The 14,450-nt window shown below is 42.6% G+C and overlaps 3 protein-coding genes across 3 annotated transcripts; 1 reads left to right on the top strand and 2 right to left on the bottom strand. All coding sequences in view use genetic code 12, as the record gives it.

The window, feature by feature from the left end:
• Positions 1 to 5,653: 5,653 nt before the first annotated feature.
• PICST_64999 (hypothetical protein) lies at positions 5,654 to 9,356 on the top strand (the record flags this gene model as incomplete). The annotated part of the gene is made up of 3 exons (XM_001386793.1): positions 5,654 to 5,659; positions 6,074 to 6,374; positions 6,447 to 9,356. 3 exons carry the CDS (start codon positions 5,654 to 5,656, stop codon positions 9,242 to 9,244), a joined length of 3,105 nt encoding a protein of 1,034 aa, XP_001386830.2. The 3' UTR covers positions 9,245 to 9,356.
• An 85-nt stretch (positions 9,357 to 9,441) lies between these two features.
• On the bottom strand, positions 9,442 to 10,350 carry PICST_28968 (predicted protein; the record flags this gene model as incomplete). Its single annotated transcript, XM_001387035.1, has 1 exon — positions 9,442 to 10,350. The coding sequence occupies one exon, from the start codon at positions 10,348 to 10,350 to the stop codon at positions 9,442 to 9,444; it is 909 nt and encodes a 302-aa protein (XP_001387072.1).
• A 205-nt stretch (positions 10,351 to 10,555) lies between these two features.
• Positions 10,556 to 13,673, bottom strand: SFP1 (split zinc finger protein). The gene is made up of 3 exons (XM_001387036.1): positions 13,100 to 13,673; positions 11,680 to 12,758; positions 10,556 to 11,553 (listed from the first exon to the last, which is right to left on the bottom strand). Exons 2-3 carry the CDS (start codon positions 12,441 to 12,443, stop codon positions 11,013 to 11,015), a joined length of 1,305 nt encoding a protein of 434 aa, XP_001387073.2. The 5' UTR covers positions 12,444 to 12,758; positions 13,100 to 13,673; the 3' UTR covers positions 10,556 to 11,012.
• Positions 13,674 to 14,450: the final 777 nt, after the last annotated feature.

Genomic DNA, 14,450 nt, shown 5'->3' on the forward strand with positions numbered 1-14,450 from the left:
AGGAATAAGGCTATGACCAGCTGTTAGCACGATATCTTGGCCGTCGCTTAGCTGTCCTGATAACGATCTGTGGAGAACAATAACAGAGCAAAAAAAGTCGAAAAAAATGATCGAAAAAAGATTGAGAAAAATCCTGATAAAGCGAGATTTGATCAGCTTAATCCCAAAACCAGACGCACGGCCATTTGTATGTCTTGTGACATCAATGGAGTGCATGGAGATAAACCATTCTGAATGATAAGAAACAGTTTGTCTCTATAGTGGATACAATAAATAGAAGGTACGATAAATAGGAGGTATAACCCGAAGTTGCACTAAACAGAGGTGTTTGGGCGAGAGCGATAAGCTTCTCGAAATATTTCACCAGCTTAATTGACACTGCGCAAATTTGTATCTTATCTGAAGTATATGGTATTTGTATTGGATGAACTATACGATCATCGAAGGATTGGCTTTTGATAGGGATCAAAATGTGCAACTGAAGATCACCTTGCCTTGAAGGTTCTTCCACTATTACATTGGAATTGACTTCCAGCTTTTTCTTTTTCAAATTTTTTAGGATTTTCGCTAAAAATTCCATTTATTAAATGGTTGCGAAATTCTGATTATATTTCCAATATTATTCAATTTCTTTAAGGAATATCATAGTAAGGGAAACAGAACAATCTCTGACTCATGGACTAGACCTGAGTCTACTTTCAAACCAAAAGTATTCTTTTCATATTTTTCTGTTCGATTCTCAATGGCACGTTTCTGTGTTTATAATCTAATGTTGCTGAACGAAAACAGCAAAAACTTCTACTCCCAGAATTGATGTCCGTGACATCGTTATAGATCATTATCAGCAAGTCCTTGCGGTAGCACTTCAGAGCCATAACCGTCATCTCCACCATTTTCAGGTACCTTTCCAGTTATTTCGATACCAGTTTTAGACAGCGCTACCATACAAATTCCAGAAAAAAATTCTTTCCCTTGTGTTTACATGTTCTCTCGCTTTTATCCCATAGGATCAAGAGCTTCTGCGTTCAGCAGCCGTACGGGGGCCACCAACGTAAACTATGGGGATCACAGGCTATTTGTCATTGGCTGGAAGTTTATCGACTGCTGTATACTATCAGCTTTATCAGACTAAATGTGCTGACTATGAGACTTTGTCAATTGAACTTAACGACAAGATTGCTGAGTTGACCGATTCGTTGACGTCAAAGACGCTGGAATTGACGAACGTTTCGGAGACAATGGAGCTGTTGAAAGTTTCCAGCGAATCGAAACATAAACAGGAATTGGAAGTTTTAGCAAAGTCGCTTGAACAAACGAAGAGATTGAATTCAGAGTTAGTGGCATCCAAACAGAATTTGAGTATAGAGATTGCACAATTGCATAAAACAACAGCTGAATTCAAACAAAAGATCGATCTGTTGAACATACGTGTAGATCTGGATGAAGCAGAAAGACAAAAAATCAAAAAGGAGTACGAGTTCGCTTTGAATAGCCAGATCGAAAAGTGGATTGCAGCAAAGGACTTGGAAATTATCAATTCCAGGAACACTATCGACAGCTTGAAGGAGCAACTTAAGGCAACCAACCAGATTTACAAAGAATTGGAAGCTCTGTCCACTGCTCAGATAGTAGATAGAGAAAAGGAGCTTCTAAAGTTGAATGATAGTTTGCAATCTGCCGAAAATTCTAATAAGGAATACGAAAAAGAGATACAATCAAGAGATCAGGCCATCGAAGTTAAGGATAAAGAGATTAGTACATTGGAGAAAGCAATTGAAGAGATAAAGACTGTCTCTGCTGAGAATGAAGAATTGATTACTCAATTGAAGGAAGAGGCCAAGAAGAAGAGCGCGGAGTTTGAATCTATGTCCGACTCGATCGTAGAATTGAACAAAAAATTGGAAGATATTCAAGTGATTACCAAAGAAAAGGATTCGCAAATTGATGAAGGTCTTAAATCTATTAGTTCTCTTGAAGACAAGGTGAAGCAATCGGAGATAGAAATTGCAAATCTTAAGGAGCTAGAAGCACAAAAAGAGAAGGAAGCTGATAGATATATCATCTTCAAGACTGCCATGTTACAACTAGCTAGTAAATTGGGAATTGAAGTAGAGGATTCCAAGCAACCAGAAGATGCTGAAGAATCAGAAACTGCTGAAAAATCAGAGGCTACTGAACAACCAGAAGCTGCATCAGAAGTTGCCGAAGAATCAGAAGTTGCCGAAGAATCAGAAGTTGCCGAACAATCAGAAGTTGCCGAAGAATCAGAAGTTGCTGAACATCCAGAAGCTGCTGAACAACCAGAAGTTGCTGAAGAATCAGAAACTGCTGAAAAATCAGAGGCTACTGAGCAACCAGAAGTTGGAGAAAATTCAGAAGTTACTATACAACCTGAAGTTTCCAAAGAATCAGAAGCTACCAAAGAATCAGAGGTTACTGGACAACAAGAAGCTACTGAACAGCCAGAAGTTGCCAAAGAATCAGAAACTGCTGAAAAATCAGAGGCTGATGTAGAATCAGAAGCTACCAAAGAATCAGAGGTTACTGAACAACAAGAAGCTACTGAACAGCCAGAAGTTGCCAAAGAATCAGAAACTGCTGAAAAATCAGAAGCTGCCGAAGAATCAGAAGTAACTGAACAACCAGAAACTGCTGAAAAATCAGAAACTGCTGAAAAATCAGAGGCTACTGAACAATCAGAGGCTACTGAACAATCAGAAGCTGCTGAAAAATCAAATTCTGCAGAAGAAGAATTAAAAGTTGTTGAACAACCAGAAATTGCGGAAGAGTCAGAAGATACTGAACAACCAGAAGTCGCTGATACTAAAATTGTGCATCGGATTGAGAAGCATATAATTGAGTTGAAGGAGCAAATGGAAAAGATTAAGACTGAGATGGAGGAACAAGTAGAAAAGATTAAGAATGAGAAGGATGAACAAATGGAAAAGATTAAGGCCGAGAAGGATGAACAAATAGAAAGGATTCAGAAGGAGAAAGAAGAGATCTGCCCTGAAGATTTGCATAAGGAGATCGAAAATCTCAAACAAGAATTGAGCCTGAAGAATCAAGAAAACGAAAGGCAAGAAACAAGGATTTTTTCTCTTGAAGAAGAAATAGAGGAGACTAAGAAGGCTTTAACAAGGGAAGAGGAAGAAGTTCAAGAGGCAAGGAAAGAAGTTGATGACATAAAGAGTGTTCTTTCTTTCACAATAAAGACTCACGAAAGAGCCATGAAGTCCGCTTTAGGTCGGGAAAACGTATTGAAAGATATTGTTGACAGGCTAAAGGAGAAGTTCGTAGACTTGGAAGATAATACAGAGGACACTATAAAGGAGAAAGTCAAAGTTTATGAGACAACAATAGCTGAACATGAAGTTGCCAAGACACAATTGAGCGAGCAGATCGAGGAGTTGAAGAAGGTGAATGAAGAATTGCAAGGAAAGAATGAAGAATTGCAAGGAAAGAATGACGAATTGTCAGAACACGAAAGAAAGAGATTAGAAAACGAATCTAAGGCACTCAAAGAAAAAGAGTTCGAAATCGAAAAAGAGAAGAAAGCTAGCGAAGGAAAGGATGTATATCTTAAAGTTCTTGAAGAGGCACTTGCCAGCCTTAAGCAAAAGGAAGTAGATCTTACTGAGGAGAATAGGGAATTACAAGAAAAGATGGTCGGATCCAGTGACATACTGAGCAAGCCTTTCCGGCCACAACCAGATATCTCAGCTTCGCCATCTCCATCCCTCCCTTCGGACTCTGTAGATTAGATGTTAGAATTAAGACTAAGTCGTATGTTTTGCATAGATAGTTGCGTTTTTTTAAATGGGGCTCAAAACTAGATTAAGGAATGTAATTAAAATTTTGCACCTAGAAATGTGGAGACGGAATAAAATAATCGTACTGGTCTAATTGTGATCGTAAGCCTAGAGATGACTGCGAAGAGTTCTATAAATGGAAGAGAGGAAGTCACGCTTAGCTTCGTAGGCAGCGAACTTATTACCAGATAATATAGATGACGAAAATATACAATGGACAAAATTGAGGAGACTGCAAAGACAATAATGTAGATGAGATAGAGAGAGCTGATTCATATTTTATTGGCCCCGGTTTTGGTTTACGAAGTTACTGGGAAGCTATTTTACTAGAAAATACTCATGTATGCCTACAATTTGGAATTATATTGTATGACGATCTGAGTAGAAGGTCTGGCTGATTATCTTCCAAACGGCTCGAGGTTCCAGAGAAGTCAAATGCTTCTATCGTCTTCTGGCAAGGCACCAACATCGAGATGCAGGGGATGGTTGGGTGCAGACTCCTAGAGATGCGGGTGCCACGGATCGGATGCGGTAATCGAAGGATCTGGAATAGAGGGCGATCCCTTCGCTCGCTGGAGAGAAGAGGAATTAAGATTATAGAACAATGACGAGAATAGCTAGTTGAAATTGAAGATATTCCAGTAGTGGTGAGAACGTGTATAGTGGTAAGCAGACAGAGTAGGTATATTAATACATGTAGGGGATGGCTGGTGACCACAATAATAGCAACAATAATAATAATATTAACATGAGTATATAGAGAAGGACTTGGAAGGTACAGATGCCGAAGCACACGCCTAGCTACACTCCACAACAGTGACTGTCTCTGGCAGGAGTTATAAACAGCGCAGAACTACAAGCCATGTATTATGATTCCAGATATTAACAGAGAATTACCTCATTGAGATCGGCTTATGTGGTAGACTATTAGAGAGAATCCGGAGAAAAAAATAAATGAAGGGATTAACAAAAGGGATACAGAGTGCCTGGCGAACTAGAAACAGAACTTCAGCTAATTGAGCTACAACAGTTACGCTGAACCTCAACCATAATGAAATTGAAATAGATTGAAATACCAATGCCAAATGAAATAATAACGCTCAATTCTGAAATAGCCCTTAGCGCTGAGGAAATTTGGCCCAGAAAAATATCTGCACCCATATGTAAAATAGTCCGATATTACAATAATACCAAACTCTAACACGCAGTCCAGCAGCATGATTCCCTGAACGCGGCCCAATGAGATCCATCAATCCACAGTGAAACTGGCGGAAACAGAACAATCAGCAGTCTGCAATAATATTGCCAGATAAGCGCCCATGCCTTTGTTTTGTGGTGGCCATCCCCTTACAGAGGTGTTTATCCGGTATATTCAGGTGATGGCATGGTGTTTCAATTATTTTTTGGACACATCTGCACTTGCATATGTACATATATATAAGATGGCCTGCTAGACGCTGTAGCCTGGGACTTGTAGCTTAAATAGTGTAGAACAGACACCACCCCAGGACCTTTCCCATACGCATTTCCCTTTCCAGCTAGTGACCATTGAGTTCTGCTACGCTTGTATTGTCGCACTCTTTCCGTCTAGCTGTCGCTCCACCCAGCTCACCCGTGGTATTCTCGCTTTTCGCTGCCGCACTGTGCTGCATCGTATTCATTCTCGTTTCATCCGTCTAGGCATAGAAAGATTACCCTGCTGTGGAATATCGACGAGGTGAAGTTTCCTGAATTGAAGGTGAGTTTGAATTTGGATTTGATTTTGATCTGAATTTGTCTTCGTCGTAACTTTGTATTCTTTTGGCTCTCTTCCATCCCATCTTTCCTTCACTCGTTGGCCTATGTCTGTATAGCATATTTCTTCCTTTTCATTCGCTACTATTCTCATGGCAAAGATCCTTGCCAAGGCAGCCCATTTCCGCCAACCTTCGTGTTCCTCATTGGACATGGACCACACCCACCGCACCCTAGACCCGAAGCAACAGGTCAACCAGACGCATGTTGAAAGAAATACTGAACATCATATTCATGGAGATAAACATACTGAAAAAAATACTGAAAAACCTGCCAACGAACTGAAAGTTAAGGCTAGATACGCTTCCATTCAACACCAATATGCTCCTCCCATTCTGCCTTCGTCCCATGCCCAGAGTCTTCGCTCGGTGTCTACACCTTCGCCAACTGCACCCAGCTCCTCTATGAAACGGTCGGTGTCTGCTTCCCCCTCGCAGACTTCATTGTCCACCATCTCGCTATCGCAGAACTCTCACGAAAACGACAAGCTTATCAAGTCGCTTTTGAAACAGTACAAGAAACTCGAGTTGGAACTCAACAAATTCAACTCTCGTAAGTATAATCATTCGTCAACACACCACAGTGCCATCCTTAAGGGCAATATCTTGAGAACTTCACTACTTCCATTCCTCAGAACTGGCTGTAATCTTCACCATTTCTTTCCCAAGTCGTCCAAGATATACCGTTCCCTCATAAACGTCATCATCTCTATCTTGATCAAATGGTGGTCCTCGCTTCTTGGAAATATGACCTTTGCTACTCCCACAAGTTCCGCTTCTTCCGCCACGGCCACTGCTTTGACTTCATCGTCTATTTCTTTAGCCAGTTCTCATTCGTCAGTCTCGTTAAATTCTGCAAACTCGTCGCTGTCTGCTTCGGGAAACTCACCATCCTACTCTTCTATTCCAGCCAGTGACAAGAGTGCTTATTTGGAGTGTATTTCCAGAATCATCACTCGTGAAGAATGGGCATCTGTAGACCCCGACTTCCTTCACGATTACGAGCGTCTTCTTGTAGCTACGCTAGATTACTGTATCGACAAAATGTCTACACTCAAGACTATGTCGTTGTCGAACTCAGCATTCATAGGAAAGGTGTTTGCCTATAGTTTCTTCAAGTTACCCAACGTCAGCAATGCTCTCTTGTTTTTGTTGAATGTCAAACAGATCGCTTTTGAGGAGACTCAAAAGGTTCTTGACAACAAAAGGTTGGATCCTCAGGCTGCGTCCGTTTTGTTCCAGATTTTCCCTCCTCATTTACATTATCTCATCAAATTCAACGGGATTGCGAACTTGTCAACTAAGGGTCAAAAGAGGTACATGAACTGTACTCCTCCTCCCAAACACCCTGTAAACGGAATCAAAGACCCGAATGGCAACTGGGTCAGAAGATGGTACAACATTGATTCCAACGTATTCAATTCTTTCTTCAGACACTACGTCTCTATCGTTCAATCGATGACGGCTGAATACTGTGGAGATGGTGATACCTCTTCAGTGTTGAAGTTCAGTCCCGGATTCACAGTTATCTTCAGCCATATTATTCACATCTTCCAGCTTCTGATCACGAGAATATCAAAAAACTCTGCCAATAAGTTTCAACCACAAAATCCCAACATCTCGATGTCTGGACCCGTCGGAGGTAGTTCTGTCCAGCTTCCATCGAAGATCTTGGCTACACCACCTTCTCCTTCTCCTGGTAACTTGTCGATCCAGAGTGACGTTTATCATAACTCAATAACGAAGATCTTCAAGACCTTACGTGATATTCTCTATTCAACATCGTTGTCACGAACAGAAATTGATAGCTGTAGTGCCGAGTTGGTCAAGTATGTGGACAGATCCTTGATCACCATTGCCAAAGAGACCAGTGTGTACGATTACGACAGGAACGGTTTGATTCTCATGTTCTTCAGCGAGTTCATCAGCCACGTCAACTACAACAACAATAACGACTCAACTATCAGGTACTTGGTCGACTGGGAGTTCTGGCTAGGCTGCAACTACATGATGATCAAGAATACCGACCATGTCCAGATTGTGTTGAAGAACTTCTCGTTTTTGTTCAATGTGTGGGACATGATTCCTCAGTCGTTGTCGAACTACGTCAGTGTTTCCAAGCCCAGATCGCTGAGCGATCTTCCCCCTTATTTTGCATGGCTTGAGAATCCTGGCGAGAGTTTCAAGTTGAACTTCATCTTGTTCCTAATCTCAAACGAAACGTTCGAGCGTTTTGTAACTCATTGGAATCCCATAGTTAGATCGTACTACTTGAGATTATTGGTCTGGAGAGTGATTGGCATCAACAACTACCAGTCTTCGATCATGATCCACATCACTAAGAAGATCCAGGAGAAGTTGAACCGATCATACGATGTTTTGCATGCTTTCACTTCCAGTAACAACGGATTGATGCAATTAGATTACAGACCAGACAATCCTCTAGTAAACCGCAAGTTTGGAATTTTGCCAATCAACGTCAAGGACGACTTTTTGGCGACCCACGGTGACCAGAACCCGGACCTCTTACCCGCCACCCAGATGAAGTCTAGCGAACTCAGGAAAGCACATCCCTTCGAAGTGTTCGACGAAGCCATCTACACTTGTTCCGTAGTTCCACCCAGTCCTGCTGCCAACGAGAGCTTACTGGACTTGCTGGAGATAGAAGGTCCAAAGGTGAAATCGCCTTCTTCCAAGAACAGTTCGTTGGTAAACTCCATAGGCAGGTTGTTCAAAATTTTGTCGACGGACGATACCAACGAGCTTCCCAAGGAAGGCAGCGGTAAACCTGAAGCTGAGGCCGACCAGCCGCAAGTGAAAAGGAACGGAGTTTCTTTTTCTTCATTATCGACTTCGTACTCTTCGCTCAAATCCCGTTCTTCAAGCCCTAGTTTGATGTCGTTCAGATCTTCACCAACTTCGGTGAGTGAGTCGTCTAACTCTTCAGTGATGTCAGACACAGAATCTGTTTCTAGTGTTCAGACCCTTGAAGTCCGAGGCAAAAACAAGAATGGCAGCAATTTGAACTATAACATCCAGCCTCCGGAGTTGTCTAGATTACCACCCGAAATCACCAGACCAATCTATAAGTTTGACATCATTGTTGACCATGACTCAATGAATGAGAAGTACGCTATTGTCCATCATCACAACAACAGTCTCACGTCGAATAGAAGCATGTCGACATTGGTGCACTCACAGCCAGTGGTGTTCCAAACTCTTTGCTTCCCTATTTGTCCAAGAATGCCTCTCATTTCTATCTTCATCAACTCAGACACATACAATAACAAGTTCTACATCAACGACGAGGAAGGTTTGTTGATAGAAAACTTCCATGATGAGGACAGTATAGACAACGACCGCAGAAGTGAGCAGGAGGCTCGTGAGTTATTCAGTGAATTGAGCCATTCACGCAGCGATAGTACCATCAAGTTCATGAACTTGGGTAAGAGCTTGAACGAGTTGAATTTGATGATCGATGAGTTCAAAAACTTCCTTAAACGTCGTATTGAAATCGATCAGTTCAACCAAGACTTGTCGATGGTGCAAAATTTAACAGAGTTCACCTACTTCAAAAAAATCATTCCCTTTTTGTCCGTTGACGGTTCCAACGAGGCCAAATTGTTGAATGCCAATTAGACTTCATTTCTCTTTGCTATTTATTCATACTCATATATTATTTATACGGTTAGTTTGTTTGTTTTATTTTTCGTCTTGGTTAAGGTTATATTACACATAAATATCATTCTTATTATTGTTAGACTGTAGTCTTTTTGGCATTAACTTGTGACGCTAATCACTAGATCATTAACTGGTAGCACTAGATTCGTAAAGAATTAGCCAGTAACACTATTGCTATGTCTGGTCCCGTTCCTAGAATCAGAATTGCTATTCGTGGTTTCTCTGAACTCTTCATCACTCTCAGTCTCAGACTCTGAAGGAAGCTCAGTCTCGTCATCAGAATACTTGTACACGACGTAGAGACTCGTGAGCATACTGATCGCCCCGCTGATACACCACAATATCACAGTACCTACACAGAAACAAGTGTAGAAGTACTTAACGAGATAGAAGCGGAAGCCAGTATAGTCTGTTTCAATCTGAACGTACGATACGTCATCTAGCACAATGAGATGATTTTCTACGAGAATTTTGAATTGGGCAAGTTTCTCTTGGATCTCACTCCCCGAGAGGACGTATTTGTTGAGAGAAAACCGAATCATTCGGTTCAAGTTAACGAGAACTGGTGATACCCAGAACCGCAAGTTGTATGGTATATAGTCGTTGTTGGTATTGTAGAGATAGGATTTTTCGCAGTCGATGAAAAATGTACTGGAGTGGATCTTTTTATCGCTGGAATCATCTACAACTGAATACCGAGTCTTGTAGTACGTATTGTACTCTGGGCATACTACCATCAAGTTGATGTTAAGTCTGTAGCGAAGAAGTGGATCGAACTCGTAATTTCGCAATTCCTCGCCCAAAATGGTCGGTTCACTGTGAGACCATTCGTCGTTCGTGTTGAATATGAGCGGGATCTGTGGGGAAGGTGGCGGAATTAATGTTTGGTAGAACCGATAGTATGTTATCCCTGATAGTGGGAGGAGGATTGTAAATGTCGTGGCCACTGTTAGCATGTAGAGCCAATTGCGGGTGATGGCAAGAGGCAAGTTGACAGCCAAAAAGCGGAGGTATTGCTGGACCCACGGGAAGTACCTCCAGATGAAATAGAAGGCCAACACCATGATGCAGACAGTAGTGACAAATCAAAAGAAGCCATGAAACAAAATAGAAACTGTGTTTGGAAAATACCAACTTTATTGTGTTTGCTCTACAGAATGTCGCGAGAATGTGAACTTAGCAATTTACACGCGACATTTTTGTATCTACACATTAATCCTGGAATTAGGCAAAAGTTGCTTCTGGACTGTTCTAGATAGTTGGAGAAATAAAATTAAACAATTTGTAGTGAAGACGGTCTACAGAACCGCATGTAAACTAAACAATGTACATACACTAGCATTGCTAGCAATAATAATAATGATAATGATGATAATAATAATATACTAGTGGAACCAAAACCATAATAACCATCCCGAGTTTTCGCAGCAATTGCCTGCGGTCCCTTTTCTATAAGATCTATTAGACAAATGAGATCTATGACACTTCCATGAGAGCACTTTGGATTCATAAAGTCGTTATTTCTTGTGATCTCATGAAAACCAACAAATCACAATTTTAGTATCTTCATATAAATCTATAAATTCATTCAAAATTCATAGTCTCATACTAAACTCGTAAATCTGCAACTTTATAATTTTATTCATTAACCCATGAACTCATGAATCTATGATCTCCATAGAATCAATAAACTCATAGCTTTATATTGTTACAATCTCATTCAAAATCAATGAGTGGTGTGTCCACGGTGGTACTTCAACCCATTAAGGTTCTTATATCTCTTACCACATACTTCACAGCGGTATGGTTTGTCCTTCTCCATGCCTGCACCGTCCAAATAAGGAGTGTTTGATTCAGGATCAATGATGGATATGGTCCCGTCGGGATTCTCCTTCAACGTCTGGCCTTGATGGCCGTGCAAACGATGGTACTTCAATCCGTTCTGATTCTTGTACGTCTTCTCGCAGCCAATAACAGGACACTTGAACGGCTTGTGCTCATCATTCTCCATCACATACAAGTGACGGGCTGGATCATCAATATACATCAGGTCCTCTTCATCCTGCATGGGTGTGGCAGCTCGTGGCGAATTCATCATACCTGCCTGTTGCTGTGCCTGTTGCTGTTGTTGAAGGTGCGGCTGCTGTTGAAGCTGCTGCTGAAGTGGGTTGTTCGGTATGCCTCCGCCATTGTTGGTCACTTGCACAATTTGCTGTTGACTAATAGTTTGAGGTTGGATGTTGTAGTGGGAGTTATGCAAGTTGAGACTAGGGTTCAGGAGCTGTTGCGGCTGTGCCGTCGCCGTATGGTCGCCGATCAACTGGCCATGATGCTGATGCTGCTGGAGTTGATTGCCATGCTGGGTGTTCTGATTGGAAGCTCCGCCCTGGAACTGGTAGTTTGAGGCAGCGTTACCTGCGCCATTGTTCAAGAAGACGTCTGTTGTCAGAACTGTTTCCATGATGTTGTGCATGTTGTTGAAGTTGTTACGATTTCGGCTGGCATTCAAGATGTGTGTGTTGTCTGCTGGAGGAGAGGGGCTGATATGGGCTTCTTCATAATGTCGCAAGAGATCGTGTAACGTCGGCAACAACTCCCCACAGCAGCTATAATCCTTACAGTAGTCGGCCTCCAAATCGGGCAAGTACGATGTCTGGAGCGGAGGCGACATCGACATCATAATGCTGTTTTGGTTGTAAGTAGAGTTTGAGTTGGAGTGGTTTTGGTTTTGATTCTGGTGCCGAAACGAGCCTCTTCTCGGATTGATGAGGTTTCCGTTGGGATGAAGATTGATATTGCTGTTATTGCTGTTATTGTTGTTAGTATGGCCAGAAGAGCTTGAAGCGTTGATGTTACTGTAGGAGTTATAGTTACTATTCATCATGACTTCGTCTTTGAGCCAAGAGCCGATGGTAACGGAACCCCAGGAGACCCCACCCATACCCTGCGAGTGGGCTATGGACTCACGGCGGAAGCGCAGGTTGTTGAAGATGGACTGCCGCTGGTAGGTGATGTCGATAGGCTGAGGGATGCTGGAGTTTCCTGACGTATTCGTTCCTATGGCCAAGCCGGAGGAGGGGTCCAGGCCCGTGGCAGGGATGTTGATTGCAGCTGAGCCCGACGGCGTGTTTCCGTCAAAGATTTTGGTGTTAAACATGATGGCTGTGACACAAGCGGATGTTGTGGGTCAAAATCGCGTGGAAGTCCGGTGAAAAGGTGGTGAAGTAACGGATGATTCAGGTGAAAAATTGATTGATAATCGTATTTATCTGTGAAATATCTGTGAAATATAGTGCGAATACTAATGCGAATATTAAGGGGCAGTGGTATACAGACAGATAGTAGGGCAGCTATAGTGTGATAACTAGATACGATAGGTGGGATGCCGTGTTGTGTGAGGTATAGCTATGGCGACTGATGTATAGTTCTGTTGTAGCGAGATGGCGAGCCAGATATTATGTGTATGGTGGCGCTGCTATGTGTCAGTAGATAGTGGAATTAATTTGTGCAATATCCAGTTCCGGTGCTATTAGTAATGAACAGGGAGTAGCAATAGCGTCTGTGTAGAACGAGAGCGCGCAATGGGTCAGACGATTAGGACAAGAAGCTAGCTGTCCGGTTATATCAATGTCACTGGACTTGGATTTATAGCGAAAAGCCTCTATGGAAAATCACAATCGTAGCACTGATAAACTGATCGTATAGGATAATACTGTGGTACTGCTAATTTGAAAAACTATCAGTATGGTACACAGTATGATATACTAATACAAGTAGATTCTAACTGGATGGTCACTGGTATGTTACACTTACAGTATGGTACACTTATTGTATAATACACTTATGGTACACTGTTGCTACTGGTTCCGAGTAGCAGTAGTACTTGGTTCTAGTCTTCTGATACTTTTACCTAGGCTGTCACAGGACGATCCTGTGTTCTGGCAAAGACGCTTGTTCAGGCTATTCGACCGCTGTTTCGTGAAGATACAACGGTATAACGATAGTGGCGATTCTATACTCGACTACCGTCTGTGATACTTGGTGGTGCTGGATAGGCTTGGTTCCTGGGTCAGACGATGCCAGGGGTGGTGGCTTGTATACGACAACTAAGGATATATACTTCACGACAGATACAAAGGTTCTGTCACTGTGGGCTGGCCAGACTTAATATGGGCTCAGAGGTTACACTGGTTGTGTTAGCTACAGAAACTAGTAGGTGCTGTTCTCTTCTATAATCTATTGGTTCTGAGAATACTGTAGGGGACTCAGAAATTTCAGACACTGGATGGGTGTTGTTTCCCGTTTGTGTGGTGGATGCGTTGAGTTGAGGGAGTGAGCTCAGACGATATGACGCTCGCGTTAGATATTAGCACCAGCTAGAAATTTGCCACGGATGTTGTAAATAAAACGCAAAACGACTTGGAGTTGGTGAAACGGAAAATGGGCCAAATTGTATCGACATCTGTTTGTTCAGACAATGTCGTCGCACAGACGGTGGTGCTGGATCGGCGGGCGACATTACGGGTGGATGTCGTGATGTCGCGCCTCTGCCATCTTGACTCCCACTTTTGCTCCGCTGCACTACTCCGGCTCTCCATCTATTTGGTGCCTGGCGCTGCCGTTGGCTTCCTGGCCTCTACGTTGACTGTGCGGACTCACATACGTTCCCAGCTCGCATTGCTGGAGCAACTCCGGCCGCCTTCACTGCCGTAGTCCTGGCAATCAATGTCGTCTTTGTCTGCCGCAGACACGACATCCATCGGAGAGTGAAAAATGCGTGGTGCACGACCGGGCCAATTTTCAGACAGACATTTTTAATTTGTCACTTAATGTCCCAAGAGCTCCCAAGCTTCTGGTACAGCTTACTCCTACCACAATAGTGTGGAACTACATTGGCTGATTTCAGCTGTCTCATCCGTGCACGACCATTGTGGCCCATCTCATCGGATATGTCCCCTGTATTTCAAGGGTTGCTGTCGTCGTCCTGACTATCCCTGTCTAGGGCCGGTCTGTGCACGACCCCAAAAGCAATCACTCGGCTCTAGCTTTGAGCTGGAATCTGACATGCGAGTTTCACTTTAGGTGAGATTATCCCTTCAAGCTAGGGAATGTGACTATGGTGACGGCTCGGGCTTTGGGGGTGAAATTGTGGTAGTTGCAATCT

This window comes from Scheffersomyces stipitis, chromosome 1 (genome assembly GCF_000209165.1).
Source record: "Scheffersomyces stipitis CBS 6054 chromosome 1, whole genome shotgun sequence".
In the NCBI taxonomy this organism is placed as follows: Eukaryota; Fungi; Ascomycota; class Pichiomycetes; order Serinales; family Debaryomycetaceae; genus Scheffersomyces; species Scheffersomyces stipitis.